This window comes from Mytilus californianus, unplaced genomic scaffold, assembly GCF_021869535.1.
Source record: "Mytilus californianus isolate M0D057914Y unplaced genomic scaffold, xbMytCali1.0.p SCAF_13, whole genome shotgun sequence".
Lineage (NCBI taxonomy): Eukaryota > Metazoa > Mollusca > Bivalvia > Mytilida > Mytilidae > Mytilus > Mytilus californianus.
Window position 1 is genome coordinate 37,870,151 of NW_026262615.1, and position 27,436 is coordinate 37,897,586.

General features: G+C 31.0%; 1 protein-coding gene across 6 annotated transcripts; it reads right to left on the reverse strand.

Annotated features, from left to right (window-relative positions):
• Positions 1 to 3,901: 3,901 nt before the first annotated feature.
• On the reverse strand, positions 3,902 to 19,717 carry LOC127723619 (fibrinogen-like protein A). 6 transcript variants are annotated; one of them, XM_052230325.1, is made up of 9 exons: positions 19,593 to 19,717; positions 18,869 to 18,937; positions 18,366 to 18,437; positions 18,119 to 18,190; positions 8,643 to 8,702; positions 8,003 to 8,142; positions 7,016 to 7,112; positions 5,569 to 5,733; positions 3,902 to 4,151 (listed from the first exon to the last, which is right to left on the reverse strand). In XM_052230325.1, exons 1-9 carry the CDS (start codon positions 19,657 to 19,659, stop codon positions 3,940 to 3,942), a joined length of 954 nt encoding a protein of 317 aa, XP_052086285.1. In that variant the 5' UTR covers positions 19,660 to 19,717; the 3' UTR covers positions 3,902 to 3,939. The 6 variants fall into 6 exon arrangements, with proteins under 6 accessions (XP_052086285.1, XP_052086283.1, XP_052086284.1 ...); XM_052230323.1 differs by lacking the exon at positions 8,643 to 8,702 and adding an exon at positions 17,145 to 17,204; XM_052230324.1 differs by lacking the exons at positions 8,003 to 8,142; positions 8,643 to 8,702 and adding exons at positions 15,670 to 15,809; positions 17,145 to 17,204.
• Between the last annotated feature and the right edge of the window lie 7,719 nt (positions 19,718 to 27,436).

Sequence of the window (27,436 nt, forward strand, 5' to 3'; positions counted from 1 at the left end):
ATGAATGAATACGGTATTATACCACTGGCTTAAGGGAGGGTTGAGCAAATGAATTCTGGGAACTCAAATAAACATTCTTCTGTAATGAAAAATATAAATATAAATATGCTAGATAAACTTACTTGAACTGTGACTAAATGATTAAAACTGTTAGCTTTCTCTGAAATATAATACACGATGGTCTTGAAGTATATATTCTAGGTACTGACGTTTTTTTTTTCATTATCTTAAATACGTGTTATAGTGTTCTTTTTATTTGTCCTTGTATATCTTTAAGCTTTACTTTTTACTCCATTTTTTGGTAAAATACTTTAGGCGTTGCTAGGTACTTACACATCCCGCCATTGTGTTATTGTGTTATGGTCAATTTTGTATTCTTGTCTTTCGGTTTTGTTATTTATACTTTGTCTATAGAGTGTCTATATATCATGTATTTTTCTTTGTTGAAATACTTATTTGTATTATATTGATGAAGATGATATTACAATGTTAACTGCTATACCCCAATTTGGAAATTTTTACCTATTATGTATCCTTGTTTTGCTCACACATTGTTGTCAATATAATGGAATTTTCAGCAACTGTCCTACAAGTGAGAGGTTTCGCTAGCTATAAAACCAGGTTTAATACACCATCTTCTACATAAGGAAATGCCTGTACCAAGTTAAGAATATGACAATAGTTTTCCATTCGTTTGATGTATTTGAGCTTCTGATTTTGACATTTGACGACAGAGCAAATATTACCTTAATCAAAAGAAAGCTTCGTTAGAGAGCAATCATTTAGCTTCAAAAGGGGGGGGGGTATGGTTTTTTTTCTGAGTCAAAACATTTTTTTTTTGGGGGGGGACGCTATCAATCAATTCATTCTTTTCAAAATTTAACACTATAAGGTATTGGGAAAATCTGGATTCAGAATATTTTTTTTTCATCTGCATGACCAGAATATTTTTTTTCATCAAGTTTGGGATCAGAATATTTTTTAGGAAATAAACATGCCCCCACCCCTTGAAGTTAAATGTTTGTTCCCTTACTTCTGTGATTATTTTTTAACAAACAAAAAACAATCCATATTTACTATCATTAAATTTTCACAAAAATATAATCATTATGCTGCACATATTTTTGGACACAAGTTATTAATGTGGAATAATATATTACCATTTCCATCTAACGTAAATGTACACAGTGTAAAGTGGTAAGGATATATGTACCACCTCTCATAACTTTAAGTACAGGAAAATACATATAAGTATGACAGCGAGTGTGTCCAACGCAATTTTGTTTATCTTTTGTATAGTCACAATAACAAAAATTGAGCTTATTCATGTTATTATGCTGCTTGTATTATAGTACTCTAGAACATTTTATATACAGGTAATTTGTGTATTCTGTGTTAAAGGGAGAAAAACCTAGGTTAAGGGTTTAACAATCTTAATATCACTGATATATTTGATGTTTTAACCATTTTATAGATGCATTTTACGCTTCTATGTCACTCAAATAATAAGAACACTACTAATAAATCGACACAGGTACTAGTAATATAAGTAATCAGATGTCTGTCCATCCCTTACTGACTTAATTCAGTTATTTTGGTAGACTAAATTTGTGTTTGTGTTTTAGAAGCCGTTTTTGCAAAATATAGTTCTTCAAAAACAAAGACAAAGCAATTGTCAATATTCATGTATTCAGGTATTACAGATACATCTAATTATGTATATATGTATGTGTATTTATGCTTCGTTGGCTCTGAAACGTTTGTTTTGAGCATTTCTGAAGATGATTCATCGAATAAAGGTCTTTGAACGCACGGTAGCTTTTTTTATTAACGAGCAAATTGAAATCCAATTTTTGAAAGTATCAAAAAATATTGAGAACCGAAAAATGTTTAGAAAATTTAAAGACATTGAACGTAACAAAATAGAAAAAAAGGTGATGGAATCCTATGTTTGAAGATTGTATTAACGCGAGTTTGTAGTGAACAAACAATTCATCTTTTATAAAATTGATCCATTGTGACACACTATTTTGTGGGATGGAATAACTCAAATGATAAATTTCAGGATTACGGTATACCAATATCAACATACACTGGCTTCTTTTTGCACCAATCTAACCACCAACATGTGAAATAACAAACAACAGTATATAAAACATAATATAGGAAACCAAAGACTGAGCAACACGAATCCCACAAAAACGAGGAGATCTCAGGTGCGTGCGAATAGTAAGGCGATCCTGTATTGCGCATTGAAATATTTTTGAATAAAAGATTCGTAGAAAAAAATAATAATATCATTATATACTTCTTATTAATCAAACTTAGTATAACACTAGAACACACCCGTGACATTGCGGGTCGGTGACTGAATTAAAGTACATATACCTTAATTTTAGCCTGGAATTTTAGTGTTCGTATTGTCATCTGAAACGTCATGCTGATTGTAAGAGTTTCATTTTTCTCAGCTTTTTAAATGAATTTTTGTACTTATTAACCAATATTAATAGTGGTATTGAAATGGGAGAAAACAGACTTGATAGTTAGTGTACTATAATGTAATATACATATAAAACAACTACTGGAGGATTTCCAAGTTCCCCTGATAGAGGAGGGATGTACAGAGCGTAATAGTTAACGGAAACAACAGTATCGGTATGGATTCGACTCGGAACTTGTTAATCACTTGTACAATTAATTATGTGGAAAACAAAAGAACCTGGAATGGTGTAATTTTTAAACAACACCATTGTCCTATATTAGTTTTTTATAAAGTTGAATTCTTTGATTCGTCGTTTTTGTCATGCCGGCTAACAAATTGGACATCGTTATTTTAGTAGTGTAGATATATCATAACTAACGTAACAATTTATTAAGAAACACCTTTTTTACCTGTGTGTTTTCGTTTGATATTAATTGCAGATCATTGGGAGTCTCTATTTAATATGTTCAATGATTTTGTAGACTATCATCATGTCCGATTTACAAATTGTTTCGAATATTCTTTATAACTGAATACCATAAGTTGACCTTTTGTGTTTCTATAAGGAGTTCTTATACAATTTCAAATGTGATTTCACATTTGTAGGAATTTTTGTGCTGAAAATGTAAGCTATCTGTAGTTGCAATATGTTTTAATGTCATCAAATGTAGATGATGGCGAAACCAATGCAACTTTTGGGTAAATGTGTTACATAAAAGCAATAAGCATTTGATCGACTATTTCAGTGTTGTTGACTTATTTGTTTATCTGGTCTTGCTGATTATTGTTCATAGTTTCCCCAAGTCACAATTTTCATCATACCAATGTCAATACGTTTCTTTCTTGAATACTAATTTGTTGTTAAAAATTCCTTATTCCGGTTTATAGTTTTCAAAATGATATCTATGCAAAAATAGATAAAATAATAGTTTGAGAGCAACTGACGATCAATTATCCGTTTTGAATGGACGATTTTCAGAATGTGTTATACATAGGGAAAACGAAACAATTTGTCCCCAATGTTCCACTTTAAGGGGTCATAGTCATGATTGCAGTAAAAATTATAAACGTCTTACAGATACCCGAAGGATGATTCAAGCTATTTTGTTGTAATTTGTATTTTGCCATAACATTTTAGACGAAGATTATATTTGGACGCCAATTGATGACAACTGTTCACCATTACTAATGCCATAAGACAAATGACGACATAGCTATAATGGTCAATATATGATGTTTTCTTCTATTCGTGAAGAATCGTTAATTAAGAATCTTATGATAAAAAGGACTTCTAATCTTCAATATTTTTGTTTTTAAACTGTCCTGTCTTCAATTTCTCTTAAATTTGTATCTGATTTGAGCGATGGCATTCTTCCAAACCTTCATGAACCTCCAACAACCAAAATGTAAACACAGAAATTGATTTATGCATGTAGATTTATTTCTTTTATAAACAATTAAAGTTTTCGTATCATCATTACTGACGTTTTGGCTATGTTGCTGCTAATTTTATACCAATACATGTTGTTGAATTTCCCGTTAAGGCCACTGTATTTACAGCTTTTATGCCACCATGGTCCCCCAGTCGTTACACACACTCCTCCAGATTCATCATTATCCTGGTCGGTCGTTGAGAACTTCATTCCATTATGGTAAGCCATGTTATCACCTTTATTAACAAAAAATAGTACAATGATAGCTCATTTAAATTAGCATTTATATTCACCTAGATAAATTAATAAAAGTTAGAATTTTTTAAAGATTTAATGTTCATATAGTAAAGAGTTTTTGTTAGTTTTCGTTTTAGTTTAACATGGCGACCATATTTGAAACAGGATATTTATAACACACAATGTATTCTAACTGAAGTGTGCTAGCAATTCTTCTTTCCAATAATGTTTTCGAATCTTCGTGATGAATTTTAGTTACATGGTTGACATTTTGAAATGACATAGGAGTCGTATAATCTATAATCCAGCGAATATCTTCATTCAATAAAAGTGAATAGTGTACACGATTTTAAGTACACACAGAAAGTTGCATTCTCCTAATGATTTATTGGCCTTTTTTTTTAATTCAAATACAAAAATGTTTGTCGTGAGTATCCTTCAAATATGAATGCTGACGTATTGTTAATTTCATGCATGCATGTTTGATGGGAAGATATTAAAAATGTTGTGAACATAGTTGAGATTACATAAAAAGTAAAATATCAAAAATACCGAGCTCCGAGGAAAATTGAAATAGGAAAATATCAAATGGCAATATCAAAAGCTCAAATACATCAAACGAGTGGATAACAAATGTCATATTCCTGACTTGGTACAGGCATTTCCTGATGTGGAAAATGGTGGATTAAACCTGGTTTTACAGCTAGCTAAATCTCTCTCTTATAAGTCATTCTCATAAAAATTATTTATATTGACAATAAAGTGTGAACAAAACAAACAGACATAGCTTACAGGTCGGTGTGAGCCTATCCTCCGTGTTGAAGGCCGTACTTTGACCTATAATGGATTACTTTTACAAATTGTGACTTGGATGGAATGTTGTCTCATTGCCACTCATACCACTTCTTCTTATATCTAAATAATAGGTAAAAATGTCAAAAATAGGGTTACAGCAGTCAACATTGTGTTTACATTTTTTTTTGTACTTGTAAACTTAATCACTATAAAACAAACAAATATGTTAACAAAGAAAAACAAAAAGGCATATAGACAAAGCAAATTAGCAAAAACGAAAGACAAGAATCCTAAAATTACCATAGCACAATAACACAATGACGGGATGTATAAGTACCGAGCCACGTCAAATGGATATTACCACAAATAGGATAAACAGTAACATGTGTTCGCTTCAGCTACTTTCTTTTCTAATTTACCAATGTTGATAACAATGAAGGTAGTATCTACATTGGCAAATTTTGCTCTAGTGTTTTACGCAACAAATAGTTTTATTCTACAGCGTACCATGTGTTTCAGACAGATAGATCATGCACACTAAAATTAGTTTCATGCTATTTTTATACTGATTTTGTATAATTCTACAGTACGGTTGATTTAATTACACCATTTGTTTCTTACCTGCATTTCCACTGTAACTCCCAATTGTCAATTTGTACTTGGACGCTGCATCGCCTATCATAAACGTTTTATACAAAGCATACTTCTTCGTATTAGAACTGTCCTTTAGATCTATTCTCAGTTCATATCTATCACTGGATGTCAGGCTGTGAATGTGTTTGTTTCCTTTAATATATATAAAAGACTAAATTTGTAGAATGCAGAAAAGAGATTAATGTTGTCACCTTTAAGTGACAACATAAATTATCCGTTCAATTAGTGTACAGACGCAATCATGATTTATTGAACATTTTCGTGACAGATGACTGTATATATATGCTTCACAACTTGTAGTCAAAATCCCTTACTGTTTTATCTACTGAGATAACACGAAATGTGAATTATCACCGCATTTTTAACTTCAAAAAGTAACACAACGGTTGTCAATAATATCTCAGCAACTTTCTGCTGCACCCGAATTTCTCCTGAGTTACTGTTTGGGGTCGCATTGTCCTATTTTAAAATGTCTGCTGACTTTGTTATGGGTTGATGTGTGTGTGCTGTTTTTGTTTTTGTGTGTTGCTTTTTTCATACAGTTGTCTGTTTTGATCAGAATTGTCGTTTGTGATATTTTCTTTGTATTTTCTCATTCTTTTGATATATACTTTTATAATCAAAGATTATGTACAGATATGAAAATGACAGCTGTGCAATGAGGCGAAGGGCAATATGTAATAGGGCCACAAAAAATTTAATGCAAACCACTAAAAAATACCAAATTAGCTATTTATAAATATTGTCACTTATATTTAGATAAGAACAACAGTTTCACCAAAAAAATACATTTTGCTTCGAGATGAACCTTACACAAACGTTGTTGTATTAAAAAATTTTTTGTGTAAGGCTGTTGTTTATATCAATTTTGTCCAAATGCTCTGTGTAATTTCTCATTCTTGGTCAAACAGGTAAATTGCAAAATATTTTTGACAGTACCGTCAAATCAGAAGTCAACTTTCCTCACTAAAATAACCTGATTATATTAGCCTTGTCATTAATCAATACAATTAGCATCATTTTGAAAGGCTTTATGAAGTTCTTATCATTTTGCAATTTCAGCAGCTAAGTAATGACTCTAATCATACATTATAATAACGATAATTGTATTTGGAACAGAACAAAGCCAAATCATATTATATCAGGTTAACAATTGTACTTTTTCTTCGTCGACCTTACATACTTTTTAATACTTCTTTTCAATTCAAATGTATTGTGGAAATTTGATAACGCATCTTTGATCATTTATCCTTTTCATTTTCTAAATCATACATTTGTGACAATCGTCCCCATCCAGCGTGTTACAATAGATTGATTTACCTAATGTGTTTGTGACATAGACGTTATGATATGATTATGCGATTAGGCCCTAACTACGGAAATACATATATTTTAACTCATTTACACTACTTACCCAACCAGTATTCACCGTTAAGATTCCCAAATCCGTACTCGTAATCTGTCCATGTTCTTTGGAAATCAACTGATCCATCTAATCGTCTTTGGATAATCTAAAAGATACATATATCAAATAGTTTACTCGATTGAATGAAAAAATCAGGTAAAACTCAAATTCTAATGCAATTATTTTGCATCAATGATTCTGATTTGATAACCATTAGCGTATTGATTTAATTTACTTGCCTTTTACTAAGGGAGGTTTACACTTGAATTCAAAATGTATTGGCATGGACTTTCTGCAAAAATAATTAACAATTTGCGCAACATTTAAAAGCGCACAAGAAGCCTAAAAACACCAAGTGTTTAAGTTGGAGTATATTATACTTAATGAATACTAAAACATATTTCGTAGTTTTTGTATGTCTTTACCTTGTGTTCGTTTTGGTTTATAGGCTCTTCATTTTGTTAAATAAACTTTGTATTTCACATATTTTGGCCTCAGCCATTTCTGAAGAGACTTGAGTTGTTGAAATAAGCATCTAATGCAGAAAATTGGTATCGTTAATGTAAAAGAAATGTAAAAGGTTGATTAGTTTCCTATAAGAAACACTTTCGGAGATTTCAGCAACGATCCGTTGAGATATTTACTCAGTTTTGTGCAATATCAACGATTTCAGAGCAATGGATATTAAATAAAAACTTCACCAGGTTCCTCGGGTTCGTAAGAAAAAGAAATATAAAACCAAATACATTACGGATTACAAAGGTGTCTAGTTAAGTGATTGGATAGTACAAAGAAAATTTAGAATATGTTTAGGAATCAACCGGAGTATATTTAGATGTTTCTTGTCCCGCTTTGAACCTGGACGGTGTAAATCATTTTGTTATTACGTAACTGAATTAACATAATTGTAAATGAATTTTAGAGTCGATCTCACAATGGGTAATCAATGACGAATAAAAATATTTCAAACTGTGTTATGAATATCTTGAAACTCACAGTCCAACCTCCAGCATCTGTTGTCATATCACAATAAACTTTGACCTCAGATTTGTCGGGATATATCTTGTAAACACCAGATTCTGATTTATATTTCTTCAGCTCAGTACAATCCTTCGTTAATTTCATTCCACAGATTCCTGAATCAATGATATTATGAAAAATTACAATAGTGTAAGTAATCAAATGGATTATTTGTCATTTCTTGGCTTTTAATAACTTGTCATGTGGTATGGGTTCTGCACATTGTTGAAGACCGTACGAAAACCTATAGTTATCTACTTCTATGTCATTTTGTTTCTTGACGAAATATGTCTTATTGGCAATCATAACACATCTTTTTCTTTCTATATGTTCTTTCCTTTTAAATCATATAATTAATCGTACTGAGGTAGCCCGTGAATTTCATTTACAATTGTTTGGATCCATTTGTGGTGATTGTTTTCGGATTAAAGATCTCACGCGAAACATTAATTACTTTCCACAGTTCTGTTATTGGTGTAAAGTAAGCACTGCGCTATTTATTTAAACCAAGTTCTAATGTAATTTCTCCCAACATATACCTTATCTTGAAGATGTATGACCGGAATAAATTATGTTTCATCTTATTCATGTTATTTAGATTTTATTCTTTACTTGCCTTTGACGTCCTGTTTTATCAATCTCAATATTCTTGAAACTTGCTTTTCTCCACGTGGTTCTAAATTAAAAATATATATCTTCTATATTATATAAGATACGTAGTATGACTGTTACCGAATTAAATTTATCATTTTCTGACTATTTATTAAAGGTTTTGCAATTTTGAAGTATTATATTAAAACTAAATAAAGGTTCAGTAAATAAATTGAAATTAAGATAAAATAAATAAAGGAATAATTGACCATATATTTTTGCGATCCAAAATCTTGAAAACTAAGTCTCCAACATTTTAAAGGTGTATTCAACAAGGATTTAATCTGTAGATTACAAAGTTTGAACATGTACTCTTCTATTTTTGTGGTCGGATATTACTTTCGTTTGCACGGGTTAAATAAGGAATGAACTGTATTGCTAGTAAAACAGAGAAACAAGAAAATAATGTCATTTTCAATTGTGTACTGGCATGTTGTAAGGTCTTATTCGTGTTGTTATTTTTATTGTTTGTAACTGCGAAATTATCCCTTAACAATACGTTTGATCCATATCATTTCCTTTCCCAGAAATACTCTTTTACTATACGCTGATTTCTCACGTCATTTAAACGTTTTATGGGCTAACTGGATCCCTGCATCTTTGAACTGATAAAGTAATTGTGACTGCTTGACATTTTTCAAACACCTGTCTTTATTCTTATGTACATAATCCAACCCTGCTTTTAGAAATATATCAATTTTATCATTTAAAAAAAGTTATCGAAGCAGTCATAAGGAAGTTGTTTTGAGCATTTCTGAAGATGATTCATCGAATAAAGGTCTTTGAACGCACGGTAGCTTTTTTTATTAACGAGCAAATTGAAATCCAATTTTTGAAAGTATCAAAAAATATTGAGAACCGAAAAATGTTTAGAAAATTTAAAGACATTGAACGTAACAAAATAGAAAAAAAGGTGATGCAATCCTATGTTTGAAGATTGTATTAACGCGAGTTTGTAGTGAACAAACAATTCATCTTTTATAAAATTGATCCATTGTGACACACTATTTTGTGGGATGGAATAACTCAAATGATAAATTTCAGGATTACGGTATACCAATATGAACATACACTGGCTTCTTTTTGCACCAATCTAACCACCAACATGTGAAATAACAAACAACAGTATATAAAACATAATATAGGAAACCAAAGACTGAGCAACACGAATCCCACTAAAACGAGGAGATCTCAGGTGCGTGCGAATAGTAAGGCGATCCTGTATTGCGCATTGAAATATTTTTGAATAAAAGATTCGTAGAAAAAAATAATAATATCATTATATACTTCTTATTAATCAAACTTAGTATAACACTAGAACACACCCGTGACATTGCGGGTCGGTGACTGAATTAAAGTACATATACCTTAATTTTAGCCTGGAATTTTAGTGTTCGTATTGTCATCTGAAACGTCATGCTGATTGTAAGAGTTTCATTTTTCTCAGCTTTTTAAATGAATTTTTGTACTTATTAACCAATAGTCGTATTGAAATGGGAGAAAACAGACTTGATAGTTAGTGTACTATAATGTAATATACATATAAAACAACTACTGGAGGATTTCAAAGTTCACCTGATAGAGGAGGGATGTACAAAGCGTAATAGTTAACGGAAACAACAGTATCGGTATGGATTCGACCCGGAACTTGTTAATCACTTGTACAATTAATTATGTGGAAAACAAAAGAACCTGGAATGGTGTAATTTTTAAACAACACCATTGTCCTATATTAGTTCTTTATAAAGTTGAATTCTTTGATTCGTCGTTTTTGTCATGCCGGCTAACAAATTGGACATCGTTATTTTAGTAGTGTAGATATATCATAACTAACGTAACAATTTATTAAGAAACACCTTTTTTACCTGTGTGTTTTCGTTTGATATTAATTGCAGATCATTGGGAGTCTCTATTTAATATGTTCAATGATTTTGTAGACTATCATCATGTCCGATTTACAAATTGTTTCGAATATTCTTTATAACTGAATACCATAAGTTGACCTTTTGTGTTTCTATAAGGAGTTCTTATACAATTTCAAATGTGATTTCACATTTGTAGGAATTTTTGTGCTGAAAATGTAAGCTATCTGTAGTTGCAATATGTTTTAATGTCATCAAATGTAGATGATGGCGAAACCAATGCAACTTTTGGGTAAATGTGTTACATAAAAGCAATAAGCATTTGATCGACTATTTCAGTGTTGTTGACTTATTTGTTTATCTGGTCTTGCTGATTATTGTTCATAGTTTCCCCAAGTCACAATTTTCATCATACCAATGTTAATACGTTTCTTTCTTGAATACTAATTTGTTGTTAAAAATTCCTTATTCCGGTTTATAGTTTTCAAAATGATATCTATGCAAAAATAGATAAAATAATAGTTTGAGAGCAACTGACGATCAATTGTCCGTTTTGAAGGGACGATTTTTCAGAATATGTGAAAACGAAATAATTTGTCCCCAATGTTCCACTTTAAGGGGTCATAGTCATGATTGCAGTAAAAATTATAAACGTCTTACAGATACCCGAAGGATGATTCAAGCTATTTTCTTGTAATTTGTATTTTGCCATAACATTTTAGACGAAGATTATATTTGGACGCCAATTGATGACAACTGTTCACCATTACTAATGCCATAAGACAAATGACGACATAGCTATAATGGTCAATATGTTGATGTTTTCTTCTATTCGTGAAGAATCGTTAATTAAGAATCTTATGATAAAAAGGACTTCTAATCTTCAATATTTTTGTTTTTAAACTGTCCTGTCATCAATTTCTCTTAAATTTGTATCTGATTTGAGCGATGGCATTCTTCCAAACCTTCATGAACCTCCAACAACCAAAATGTAAACACAGAAATTGATTTATGCATGTAGATTTATTTCTTTTATAAACAATTAAAGTTTTCGTATCATCATTACTGACGTTTTGGCTATGTTGCTGCTAATTTTATACCAATACATGTTGTTGAATTTCCCGTTAAGGCCACTGTATTTACAGCTTTTATGCCACCATGGTCCCCCAGTCGTTACACACACTCCTCCAGATTCATCATTATCCTGGTCGGTCGTTGAGAACTTCATTCCATTATGGTAAGCCATGTTATCACCTTTATTAACAAAAAATAGTACAATGATAGCTCATTTAAATTAGCATTTATATTCACCTAGATAAATTAATAAAAGATAGAATTTTTTAAAGGTTTAATGTTCATATAGTAAAGAGTTTTTGTTAGTTTTCGTTTTAGTTTAACATGGCGACCATATTTGAAACAGGATATTTATAACACACAATGTATTCTAACTGAAGTGTGCTAGCAATTCCCCTTTCCTATAATGTTTTCGAATCTTCGTGATGAATTTTAGTTACAAAGTTGACATTTTGAAATGACATAGGAGTCGTATAATCTATAATCCAGCGAATATCTTCATTCAATAAAATTGAATAGTGTACACGATTTTAAGTACACACAGAAAGTTGCATTCTCCTAATGATTTATTGGCCTTTTTTTTAATTCAAATACAAAAATGTTTGTCGTGAGTATCCTTCAAATATGAATGCTGACGTATTGTTAATTTCATGCATGCATGTTTGATGGGAAGATATTAAAAATGTTGTGAACATAGTTGAGACTACATAAAAAATAAAATATCAAAAATACCGAGCTCCGAGGAAAATTGAAATAGGAAAATATCAAATGGCAATATCAAAAGCTCAAATACATCAAACGAGTGGATAACAAATGTCATATTCCTGACTTGGTACAGGCATTTCCTTATGTGGAAAATGGTGGAAACCTGGTTTTACAGCTAGCTAAATCTCTCTCTTGTAAGTCATTATCATAAAAATTATTTATATTGACAATAAAGTGTGAACAAAACAAACAGACATAGCTTACAGGTCGGTGTGAGCCTATGCTCCGTGTTGAAGGCCGTACTTTGACCTATAATGGATTACTTTTACAAATTGTGACTTGGATGGAATGTTGTCTCATTGCCACTCATACCACTTCTTCTTATGTCTAAATAATAGGTAAAAATGTCAAAAATAGGGTTACAGCAGTCAACATTTTGTTTACATTTTTTTTTGTACTTGTAAACTTATTCACTATAAAACAAACAAATATGTTAACAAAGAAAAACAAAAAGGCATATAGACAAAGCAAATTAGCAAAAACGAAAGACAAGAATCCTAAAATTACCATAGCACAATAACACAATGACGGGATGTATAAGTACCGAGCCACGTCAAATGGATATTACCACAAATAGGATAAACAGTAACATGTGTTCGCTTCAGCTACTTTCTTTTCTAATTTACCAATGTTGATAACAATGAAAGTAGTATCTACATTGGCAAATGTTGCTCTAGTGTTTTACGCAACAAATAGTTTTATTCTACAGCGTACCATGTGTTTCAGACAGATAGATCATGCACACTAAAATTAGTTTCATGCTATTTGTATACTGATTTTGTATAATTCTACAGTACGGTTGATTTAATTACACAATTTGTTTCTTACCTGCATTTCCACTGTAACTCCCAATTGTCAATTTGTACTTGGACGCTGCATCGCCTATCACAAACGTTTTATACAAAGCATACTTCTTCGTATTAGAACTGTCCTTCAGATCTATTCTCAGTTCATATCTACCACTGGATGTCAGGCTGTGAATGTGTTTGTTTCCTTTAATACATATAAAAGACTAAATTTGTAGAATGCAGAAAAGAGATTAATGTTGTCACCTTAAAGTGACAACATAAATTATCCGTTCAATTAGTGTACGGACGCAATCATGATTTATTGAACATTTTCGTTACAGATGACTGTATATATATGCTTCACAACTTGTAGCCAAAATCCCTTCCTGTTTTATCTACTGAGATAACACGAAATGTGAATTATCACCGCATTTTTAACTTCAAAAAGTAACACAACGGTTGTCAATAATATCCCAGCAACTTTCTGCTGCACCCGAATTTCTCCTGAGTTACTGTTTGGGGTCGCATTGTCCTATTTAAAAATGTCTGCTGACTTTGTGATGGGTTGATGTGTGTGTGTGCTGTTTTTGTTTTTGTGTGTTGCTTTTTTCATACAGTTGTCTGTTTTGATCAGAATTGTCGTTTGTGATATTTTCTCTGTTTTTTTTCATTCTTTTGATATATACTTTTATAATTAAAGATTATGTACAGATATGAAAATGACAGCTGTGCAATGAGGCGAAGGGCTATCTGTAATAGGCCTAAAAAAATTTAATGCAAACCACTAAAAAATACCAAAACAGCCATTTATAAATATTGTCACTTATACTTAGATAAGAACAACAGTTTCACCAAAAAATACATTTTGCTTCGAGATGAACTTTACACAAACGTTGTTGTATTAAAATATTTTTTGTGTAAGGCTGTTGTTTATATCAAGTTTGTCCTAATGCTCTGTGTAATTTCTCATTCTTGGTCAAACAGGTAAATTGCAAAATGTTTGTGACAGTACCGTCAAATCAGAAGTCAACTTTCCTCACTAAAATAACCAGATTATATTAGCCTTGTCATTAATCAATACAATTAGCATCATTTTGAAAGGCTTTATGAAGTTCTTATCATTTTGCAATTTCAGCAGCTAAGTAATGACTCTAAAATCATACATTATAATAACGATAATTGTATTTGGAACAGAACAAAGCCAAATCATATTATATCAGGTTAACAATTGTACTTTTTCTTCGTCGACCTTACATAATTTTTTAATACTTCTTTTCAATTCAAATATATTGTGGAAATTTGATAACGCATCTTTGATCTTTTATCCTTATCATTTTCTAAATCATACATTTGTGACAATCGTCCCCATCCAGCGTGTTACAATAGATTGATTTACCTATTGTGTTTGTGACATAGACGGTATGATCTGATTATGCGATTAGGCCCTAACTACGGAAATATATATATTTTAACTCATTTACACTACTTACCCAACCAGTATTCACCGTTAAGATTCCCAAATCCGTTCTCGTAATCTGTCCATGTTCTTTGGAAATCAACTGATCCATCTAATCGTCTTTGGATAATCTAAAAGATACATATATCAAATAGTTTACTTGATTGAATGATAAAATCAGGTAAAACTCAAATTCTAATGCAATTATTTTGCATCAATGATTCTGATTTGATAACCATTGGCGCATTGATTTAATTTACTTGCCTTTTACTAACATGACTAAGGGAGGTTCATACTTGAATTCAGAATGTATTGGCATGGACGTTCTGCAAAAATAATTAACAATTTGCGCATAGAAATCTTCTTAATACATTTAAAAGCGCACAAAAAGCCTAAAAACACCAAGTGTTTAAGTTGGAGTATATTATCCTTAATGAATACTAAAACATATTTCGTAGTTTTTGTATGTCTATACCTTGTGTCCGTTTTGGTTTATAGGCTCATCAGTTTGTTAAATAAGTTTTGTATTTCAAATATTTTGGCCTCAGCCATTTCTAAAGAGACTTGGGTTGTTGAAATGAGCATCTGATGCAGAAAAATTGGTATCGTTAATGTAAAAGAAATGTAAAAGGTTGATTAGTTGCCTATAAGAAACACTTTCGGAGATTTCAGCAACGACCCGTTGAGATATTTACTCAGTTTTGTGCAATATCAACGGTTTCAGAGCAATGGATATTAAATAAAAACTTATTCAGGTTCCTCGGGTTCGTAAGTAAAAGAAATATAAAACCAAATACATTACGGATTACAAAGGTGTCTAGTTAAGTGATTGGATAGTACAAAGAAAATTTAGAATATGTTTAGGAATCAACCGGAGTATATTAAGACGTTTCTTGTCCCGCTTTGAACCTTAACGGTGTAAATCATTTTGTTATTACGTAACTCAATTAACATAATAGTAAATGAATTTTAGAGTCGATCTCACAATGGGTAATCAATGACGAATAAAAATATTTCAAACTGTGTTATGAATATTTTGAAACTCACAGTCCAACCTCCAGCATCTGTTGTCATATCACAATAAACTTTGACTTCAGATTTGTCGGGATATATCTTGTAAACACCAGATTCTGATTTATATTTCTTCAGCTCAGTACAATCCTTCGTTAATTTCATTCCACAGATTCCTGAATCAATGATAATATGAAAAATTACAATAGGTTAAGTAATCAAATGGACTATTTGTCATTTCTTGGCTTTTAATAACTTGTCATGTGGTATGGGTTCTGCACATTGTTGAAGTCCGAACGAAAACCTATAATTGTCTACTTCTATGTCATTTTGTTTCTTGACGACAGTTGTCTTATTGGCAATCATAACCAGGCATGGGGCGAATTACATTGCAATGTAATGCATTATATTACAATTACTTTTGCAAAGTAATGCCTTGATTTACAAATTACATTTGAAAATTTTATTAGTGAATAGAAAAATTAAACATTTTGAAAAACAACTAGAAGTCACAAAAGATTCTAGCATATGCAGTAACTGTTTCATGAATTGAATATAAGTATACATGTAAAAAGTCTATTTAATTTGACTTTTACAATTTGTAATTATTTTAACTTAATGTTAACTTTACTTTTATAAATATATTTTTTGTTGTTTTTTTTTTTTAATTTTAAACGAAATATTTAATTACTGTGAATTACTTCCCTAGTTATGAAATAAACATAGACCTTAATTAATGAACAATTGTCTAAATGGTGAAAATATTGATTGTTAAACAAACTAATTAGTGTTTTATAACAAAGTTTAATTATCTTTTATTTAAGCAAAACAAAGATATTCTTTGATCTTATGACAACAATACAGCTATGCTTTTCATATATCAATCTTTTTATGCAGGAAAATGTATGAAATAAGATGAAATAAAGAATATATTCTAATGATTAATATATCAAGAAATCTTAAATTTGGTTTAGTTAAAACTCCAACAATATGTTAAAGATGTAGTATGTGAAAAAAGTAATGACATGTAATGCCATGTAATGCATGAAATTACACAACTTTTTGCTAAAGTAATGCATTATATTACAATTACATATAATGCACAAATTGCTGCATTAACATTACATGCAATTACTTGGAAAAATGTAATGCATTACCATGCATTACAATTACAAATTTGCATTACCCCATGCCTGATCATAACACATCTTTTTCTTTCTATATGTTCTTTCCTTTTAAATCATATAATTAATCGTACTGAGGTAGCCCGTTAATTTCATTTACAATTGTTTGGATCCATTTGAGTTGATTGTTTTCGGATTGAAGATCTCACGCGAAACATAAATTACTTTCCACAGTTCTGTTATTGGTGTAAAGTAAGCACTGCGCTATTTAATTAAACCAACTTCTAATGTAATTCCTCCCAACATATACCTTATCTTGAAGATGTATGACCGGAATAAACTATGTTTCATCTTATTCATGTTATTTAGATTTTATTCTTTACTTGCCTTTGACGTCCTGTTTTATCAATCTCAATATTCTTGAAACTTGCTTTTCTCCACGTGATTCTAAATTAAAAATATATATATTCTATATTATATAAGATACGCAGTATGACTGTTACCGAATTAAACTTATCATTTTCTGACTATCTATTAAAGGTTTTGCAATTTTGAAGTATTATATTAAAACTAAATAAAGGTTCAATAAATAAATTGAAATTTAGATAAAATAACTAAAGGAATAATTGACCATATATTTTTGCGATCCAAAATCTTGAAAACTAAGTCTCCAACATTTTAAAGGTGTATTCAACAAGGATTTAATCTGTAGATTACAAAGTTTGAACATGTACTCTTCTATTTTTGTGGTCGAATATTACTTTCGTTTGCACGGGTTTGCCTCTTCAATTTAAATAAGGAATGAACTGTATTGCTAGTAAAACAGACAAACAAGAAAATAATGTCATTTTCAATTGTGTACTGGCATGTTGTAAGGTCTTATTCGTGTTGTTATTTTTATTGTTTGTAACTGCGAAATTATCCCTTAACAATACGTTTGATTCATATCATTTCCTTTCCCAGAAATACTCTTTTACTATACGCTGATTTCTCACGTCATTTAAACGTTTTATGGGCTAACTGGATCCCTGCATCTTTGAACTGATAAAGTAATTGTGACTGCTTGACATTTTTCAAACACCTGTCTTTATTCTTATGTACATAATCCAACCCTGCTTTAAGAAATATATCAATTTTATCATTTAAAAAAAGTTATCGAAGCAGTCATAAGGAAGTTATCACCATTAGAATATTCATCCCTTAGCTCAACGTACTGACGTAGATTTTTTTGCCAAAAAAACGCACAAATGACGTCAAATAACGTCACCTAAACCCAAACACTTTGACGGAATGATAACGATTGGAATCAAGCGTATTGAAAAAAGCGTGTATTCACAAATCAAAAGAAGAAAGTATTGTACCTTTTAGAATCCACTTAATTTCAGTCTTAAGTTGTGCATTCAGTTTGACGATATCCTTGTACACTGCCATATCTTGAAATAAAAAAGAAGATTTGAAAATTTATGAACAGTATACCTTTAATAGATATTTCAATAACAACAGCAATTCAATTGACTGTTTCCTTAGCTCAATTGTCCTTTAAAGTTACTATCAATTTTTTTTATTTTTTAACATATCATAAGATTGAGAATGTTCACCTCTACTTACTACTGAGAATAGTCTGTGTATCCCTTTTAAGCTCTTTTGCAGTTTTGTCATTCCTTTCAGTTAAGCATATTCCTGAAGTTACAAGATATCAACATATGAATTTCAATAAAATGCTTCAGATGATTTTGAAAATTTTAGAATGTATTGTTCATTTGATTTTTATGTTATTAAATATACATAAAGGTCGATCAAAAATGTGCAGAAATTATTGTTAAGTTGAGCAATTAAAAGACAAATCAATCGGTCAAACGTTGTCAAATATATATAACATTTTTTTCGATTTTTTTTTTCCCTTTTAAAATGGATTGGCTGATAAGAAAATAATGATCTGTCAGAATGAATCATATTTTTGGCAGAGTGAAACATTTATTTAAACAAAAAACTATCTGTTTACTAAATGGAAGTTTATGTGTATGTTAGTATTGAGTTGTGTTCATCCGTTGATTATATATTGAAAATAATAAACTCCCAATTAGTATTCATAAGCAGTTAATAAATTTTACCTTGTAATTCAAGCAGAATATCGTCTACTCTGGAATCTTCTTCTGATGATTTTCGAGTATTCCGCACTTCTGAAAAAGACAGCATGACGGGTGTCACTAGTTTGACAGATACGGCTGAATTAACCCCTAGTTGTTGGCTACAAAAACAGTTTTCTGTGTTTCCCTGTCATTAATGTATGTTCACATGTGGATGTGTGCGAAAAGGGAAGAACTGGGAAATCATTGAAAATAACAATTTATAAATAGAAAATGCGTGTAAAGTGTTTTTCTCAATTTCATTTAATAATTTAGGTTATACAATTTACATGTAAAGATTTGTTCGTTTTGTTTAATTTGAAATATATAAGAGGAACAGGAATAACTTGTATCAATCTGTTATAATGTGATTCTTTAATAACTATTTTCTGCAGTAGATTTCAAAGGAACGAACATCTTGTGTATTACGAGTGAGGTCGAAACTCAATACGATTTGCTAAATATCTTACTGTTGAATGTTCCTCTTGTCGTGTGTATACGTATTATGCACAAATTTTATAAATGTTTATCATGGTAATATTAAGACTATATACCATGTTGAATAATTGAATAATTTACGCATAAAATATTTTTAGATGAAGCAGGGTTTTCTGGTATTAATCAAAATATTAAAAAAGTCTTCAACTTTTAAGATGTCACCTTTGTGAAAGCTAATTGTTTAAGAATAAAAGTATTCTAAATATCTCACCTATATTTCCTGTTTCTATGGAACAATTAACAGCTAAAAACAAGGCACACAGCAATATCCAATGCATTTTTTTAATATGTTTGTTTCTCAAGTGCTTGATGCAAAGTACTTAATATCGCGAAATCATTTCCGAAAATGATTGCTGATGTAAATATTTTTTATCAATATAGCATGACTTTCACAAAGTTCCATATGTCGCATTTGACATTTGATACTGCATGATTCAACAAAACGGAATATATTTTATTGCAATTGTAAACATTGATCTATATCAAATGTCAGTCAAGGATAATTTCTGACAACTGTAAATTCTTACAAATAGAAAAGATGTCCGACAAGCATTTGTTTACAAGATAAAATAATCTTTGAGTCTCAGTTTAAGGATTTAGCATCACGACTTAATATGACAACACAAATAAAAACAATTAATTTTCAGTCTATGAATTTCTTTTAATAGAAAATAACAAATAGTTCGAACATACTCTTGGAAACGCTCGTTTTGACAATTGACCTCAATTTATTTCTACTGTTAATCTGCCTATGTTAGTATAATTATATATATATATATATATATTGATTTATTCCTTGAGATTTCAACTAAGAGGTACATGATTTTCTTATTATGGTCAAAAACAAAATGGTAACTAGTTCCTATTCCACTAGCTTTAGCAGTCGTGTTGCTCCTGGTCCAGACCAGTTATACGTTTAATTTGGTAATATCATAATCGCAGAAATGAATGAAGACTGTAGGTACATTATATCCGTGCACATCTCTATAGTTATCAAAGTTACCAGGATTATAATAACACATATACTTACTAAAGGTCAGTCAAACCGTAAAACGTCTGCTAAACTTTCGAAGGTTTGAATTCGATGTTTATTGTACAATCCAAAACTGTAGTGGTCTAGCAGTAAACTTATTTGTCAAATAAGGCATTTATATATATATATATATATTTATCAATAGTGTCAATCATTTTGTTATCGGGCCAAGTAAATAAAGTGTTCTAGAGCTCATCCGGTATGTCATAGTCGTAAAAAAGATAATGGATACGAACATATAATAAATGCGTCATCGCCATTGAAAAAATATAAAGATCAACGGTTAACCAAACCATAATAGTGTCCATACAATTTCGTAGGAATATTTCACAATCCAGAAGTACGGTTGTTTCGAACATTAAACTGATATAAAGTATGACTTCTCAAAATATTGAAATGTATAAGGAGAGAGAGAGAGAGACGAGTACTTTCAACTGTTACATAGAGTTGCCGTTATGATGTACGCGGATTCTAAGAAGACATTTTTTTTATCTTCTAGACCCCCCCCCCCCCCCTCACCCCTAAAAAAACAATACATAGAACTGAGACGTTTTCAATATTTTGAACAGATCTAAGCTTGATTTAACATCGATAGTCTATATATCATATATCAGTTCATTAAAAAAGCTTATACAAAGTGTTTGTGTTAATATCAGTTCATCAAACAAGCTTATACAAAGTGTTTGTGTTAATATCAGTTCATCAAACAAGCTTATACACAGTGTTTGTGTTAATATCAGTTCATCAAACAAGCTTATACACAGTGTTTGTGTTAATATCAGTTCATCAAACAAGCTTATACACAGTGTTTGTGTTAATATCAGTTCATCAAACAAGCTTATACAAAGTGTTTGTGTTAATATCAGTTCATTAAAAAAGCTTATACAAAGTGTTTGTGTTAATATCAGTTCATCAAACAAGCTTATACAAAGTGTTTGTGTTAATATCAGTTCATTAAACAAGCTTATACAAAGTGTTTGTGTTAATTTCCACAATACAACAAGCAAAAGAGTGAAAGGAGGATGTATGATAAGATAACATAATATATATAACACTGAAAATTGATACAATGTCCTTGTGTGATTCTGAAAAAAAAACCCTTCCAGTGAAAAGCATTTTGTGTAAAAGAATTACAATTTTAACATTGATTAAAGGCCTAGATATTTTTGCGGATGACAATGTGGTGTGACAGTGTAAGTATCAAATGATATGATTTCAGTTTGAACAACACGTGTCTTGTTATATCCTTCGTTAGGTACTCTTCCCAAATAAAAAAACGTTTTCATAAAACGCCAACTTTACCATAAATTACCATATGTTCAGTAACTTTGTTATTTACAACCTTCAGGAGAAGCAAAACCTGTGGAATATCGTTTCAACTTCGACTTGTTTGCAATTTGTATTACCAAAATGGAATATTGCTACAAACAAGCTGTCAAAATAATTAATTCAACATTGGTTCCGTTTGTAGAGAAGAGACTACTTATTGTTAACTCCCTGGTTTTGGTGAAATATTTTTGATTTATTTGTTTTAACATTATTAACATAAGTAACATCATTTTGTCTTGTAACGTAAAACAGCTTGATAGAAACAACAATCTTAGATGCATGATTTTTTTTATTAGTTGTTATTGGCTTTGAATTAGCTGTCAGTAACTGCGAGTACTCTCATATCTGTACTTAGTGTCTTTTGGTTGTTGGGATGTACAAGTACCCGGCCACGTCCACTCTGTGTTTTTGTTAGATGTTTTTCTGTTTGTATACTGAATGTTATAGTTTGTTCTTATGCTGTACTGTTACAACACTGTCCCGGGTTAGGGGGAGGGTTTGGTGTCCACTAACAAGTTTAACCCCGCCATATTCTGTATGTATGTGCCTGTCCCAAGTCAGGAGCCTGTAATTCATTGGTTGTTGTTTGTTGATATGTTACATATTTTTTTTTTCGTTCATTATTTTGTACATAAATTAGGCTGTTAGTTTTCTCGTTTGTATTGTTTTACATTTGTCATTTCAGGGCCTTTTATAGCTGACTATGCGGTATGGGCTTTGCTCATTGTTGAAGGCTGTACGGTGACCTAAAATTGTTAATTTCAGTGTCATTTGGTTTCTTGTGACGAGTTGTTTCATTGGTAATCATTCCACATCTTCTTATTTATAATAACGCTACCAGTTGTTTCTGCTCCGGATGCGCATTTCGACAATACATGTCTCTTCAAAGAGGCTAAGGGTCAAAATATTTGAAAGTCCTAACTTAACTAAAAAAGATGACGAACTTAAAACTAAAAACTACAAAAAGTTAAGCCGACGGGCAATGAAGAATTTTCAACTGTAAATATGTCACAATTATTCAACAGGATGTAGCAAAAGTGGAGACTGTAGCTACCACCGCATTAAAGTGTTTTAGACCTGTTTTATTGCGCGAACGAAGTATAAAAGAGAGGCGAAAGTTACTAAAGGGACATTCAAACTCATAAGTCGAAAACTTGATTACATTGATGCATCTCAAAAAGTTTACTTGAATCAAAAAACTTGACCAATCTATCCTGACCATAAGCATGATGATGAGATATCGTAGAACAAAATGTGTTCATTTCATACAAAGAATTATGCGAAAACAAAATCAATATAGAATAAATAACATAAACAATGTCTGTAAACTATTGTCTCCTGACCAAAATATAAACTACTGGCTAGCGTTTCACAAAAAATCGTAAGACGATCTTAGATCTCACATCGGTCGTACGTCAAATCGCAAGTTTTTGACCGTTTCATAAACAATCGTAAACTTGTAGAATTTTATCGTAAGTTTGATCGTAAACTTACGAGTGTTAACAGGCAGTCGTAAGTCAAATTGTAGTGATTTAACCTGTTGACAGTTAAGATCAACAATATTACGTTATCTTACAGAAAATTAAGTTCCATTGGATGAACAGAATACATGTATTCATGTTATTTTGTCCCAATCATAAGTAACTGAAATTTTAAATTCCTGAAATAATCGTTAATTTGCTTTTCCTATATTTTAGTTTATTTTGATTGAACTAAAATGAGCACCTTGCTTCAAAAAGTCCAAATATTTGACCATAAAAACTTAGAAGTAATTAAGCTAGCACAGCACTGCCACTAGGGAAAGGGAGATTGGTATAACGTTACGTTCCATGCAACTTGGAACTAAATATTCTCAAAAAAGAAAATCATAAACGTTTATTTACTAGTTCTTTAATCTTTGTCATACACAGTATTAAATACCCCAATTGTGGTGTTTTACACGGAGTTTATGAAGTTAACAATAAATACATATGTCAAGCTAAAATTGCAATCATTCCCTATACACTACAGCGGAGGACGGTGTTCTTTATTTAATAGACTTCTTTGTATATAAATTACGATTATTTGCAAACAAATAACGTCAAGAAATTGAGAAAACAATAATTTATATACATGAATGTAATGGTAGAGTTGTTATGAATCCATAGTTTTAATGTAATTACACCAGTTGCCATGCGCTCTATCAGGTTCACGTTTTCGTTTGAGGTATAAAATGTATGCTTCAACCCCGTACTCAATACCTGCTTTGTTCTTTTTTAATTAAAAACATTTCTATAACTCTAAGTTAATTTGATAATTTACTTTGCCATTATGTGATTGTTTGTGTTAATACTTATAAGATTTCATTTTCAAATTTAGAATGTTGTAGGTATAAAAACTGAAATTTTCAAATCCTAAATATGTTTTTTTCATTTTCAAATTTTTGTTAAGGTGACTCGCATCTTTTTTTTTTAAGCATTCCAGTTGATGGAAGAAAACATTGGAATTTCTCTTATTTTTTTCAAGTCCCCACCTTGAAGAAAGAAAATAAATTCAAGACCCCACTTCCAAAGACATAAAAATTTCACACACCCCCTCCTCATTTCTCAATACTTTTGTTCGTTATAACAAAAAATAAAAGCATACAATTTCTATTATAATCATTATTATTATTATTATTATTATTATTATTATTATTATTATTATTATTATTATTATTATTATATAAAATATTGCATCAGTAGGGGATCTAGAGCTTCATGTGGGTTAATTGTTTGTGACTTCAGGGAACTTTATTTGGATATGCCAGATATGGTCTCATTGACATTTACCACACCTTCATTCCATTTTAGGTCATAAAGGAATAATAGTGTATTCATCAATTAGCTATGATTTTTGCATGTTTGAAATACAGGGTTGCTCAAATCTTTTGAAAACATTTCGATGCCCCCCCCCCCCCCCTTTAAAGTATTAAAATATTGGATACTCCCCTTTCCATTGCCAAATATTTTCAAGGCCCCTTAATGTCCTCTCACTCACCCTTCATTTACAAATGACCAGTCCCCAATCAAAGTGCAACAGATAATTTACCAAGGCAGCCCCTAATTTTCCCCCCTTTGTAATTGTAGTAGTTATATCAGCTCGAACTAAATTCATTTCGCTATTTCTCGTGTATGTTTTCCGTTATAAGAATGTTGTTCCTCTCGATTTATCCTTTTAATTGTTACTATATATATGTTTGTCTTTGTCAAAAATATATTCGATATATACAATTTCATTACAATTTTAAGACAGTCCCTAGCATCGTCGATCATTGTACTTCTATGCATAAAAGAACACAGTGATAGGAACATCAACAAATTACAAACAAAGAAATCAACAAATAATACCATAAATTGCATCAATATATTAGTTATATTACTTGGCAGGAAATTGATGTTCCGTATTGAACATACAGTGGCAATATTTCATGCAGACGAAAACAAAAAATGTCAATTCTGCAAGGTATGTCGACAAGTATAAATGCATTTTTTTTAAAAGATAGCATATTGGATAGGGCAGAAATTTTGCCTTGCAACAGGCCACCAACAGACCCATTCTGACGTTGTAACAAGGAATCTTTAACGTGCAGAGAGTGTGAAATTCGCATGCACGGGGCATCGTTTTTCATACTGAGCGGACGTGGTTGCGTATTTATACATCCAGCACATCCGAACTGACGACCACTTCAGCGAGGGTTTTACTTCGCGACGAGAAAAGATCAGGCAGTACAATTTTTATCTATACCAGTCATTTCATTAGGGGTTGAAAGAGAGAACGTATAGTAGTTCCTATACGGCAATAGTTATGACATAAATGCAAAAGTACAAAAGTATACTCCTCATGTATGAAAAATCCGTTTTACGGACTCCACCTATAGCACGAGACAAAATGTGTGAATATCATTTAAAGAATTTCTATATGGCGTAGATGTATGGTATTACGAAACAAATATGATGATGAATTATTTCTCCATAAAACCAAGGGATATATTGTATTCCACAAAAGACTATTGATGTTCGTTGCATTATATTGATTGATTGATTGCTGATGTTTAACGCCACTTTTATTACTCTGTGCTATATCGTGGAAAATCCAAGTCAATTAAGGTCAGAGTACGGCCACGAGCAGTGTTAACAGGCTAGTGATCGCTGTAGTTGAACTACTTAGCCCCTATTACGTTACAATTCTCCTCAATACTAGTTGTTTATCTATAGTTTTGTTTGTTGATAGTATCGAGATTTTTTTCTATCTTTCACATTTTCCTTCGAGTTTAGTATATTTACCACATGTATTTACTAGTATCTGTATAATTCGAAAACTCTCCCATTTGAATTGTAAAAACAATTGCCAAAAAGTATGCACTTAATTTTGTGTAAAACTTAAAGAGAATATTGATGAATAAATGTCATATTCACCAGGTTTAATCTGTCATAGAAATAAATTAAAGCTGTATTTTAAGCATATTTATTTATTTTATCACCTCCATTATACATTTTGCTACGAACAGAATATCGGTTACCGTATATAGAATAAATACAAAACTGTCACGATTTCTTGGTTACAACATGACAAATTAAATGAAAGTGGCGACGGGTTCAAAAAATGACCATTATCGCCACTTGTCCTTATGTTATATAGATACAATGGATAAGCGTGGATTCTTGAAAAAGAAACCATGAGCCCGGAGGGCGAATGGTTTGTTTTTCATGAATCTACGCTTATCCATTATATCTATAACTTAAACTATTGTGGTAATTACTTTTCAAAATTAAAGCCTTTTCTTAATTAGAAGGTATTGTAAGTGAGTGTAAATAACCATGTTATCGTGTCCAACGATGCATTGATAAATCTCAGATCACAATTGATTGGTTAACAAAATACAAATATAGCACTTCTACTTTTAAAGATCTTTATATTATCAGGCATCTGAATATTATCTGTTTTTAGAAAATAAGACATATTCGAACTTATTTCTAATAAAATTGAGAATGGAAATGGGGAATGTGTCAAAGAGACAACAACCCGACCAAAGAGCATATATAAAGTATATATAATAAGTATGACATTTGTTACCGAAATTTCTAGCACTCTAGGCACATCACGATTTTCTCGCATAGGAATTTGCGAACAAACATTTGTAAAATTATGTAGTAGAACAGATGAAATCATACTATATTTATACAACAAAAATTGACAAATAGAATGTAATCATTTTTGTTTCAAACATGTGAAATAGCCAATAATAATCCAAAACATTAACGGTAAAACTCGCTATTATTACAAAAATATCAACTATGACATGCAAAATTAGAAAAAAAAACAGAATTGGGACAACAGAGATAATACAGGGATTAGAACCTAAACCGACAAATCCCTATCTTTTAACTCATTGATTTTAAGCATGCTAACTTCGCGGCTACCAACTTATACTATACGACTGCCCATTGTGTATATATAAAGGTACAACCCCTGTGTGTCCGATGTTCATTTATATATATAAAATAGACGTCTAAGTTCTAACCCATTTGTAGAGGAGAGGTTTCGTCGATGTGTTGATGTCAGTCATTCATAACAGATTTTAAGGAAGGGTTCGATTCCCAGTGAAGGCATATATACAAATAACAATCTAATCTAATATAATCTAAATTTGGGTTAATGACGACTACCCTGTA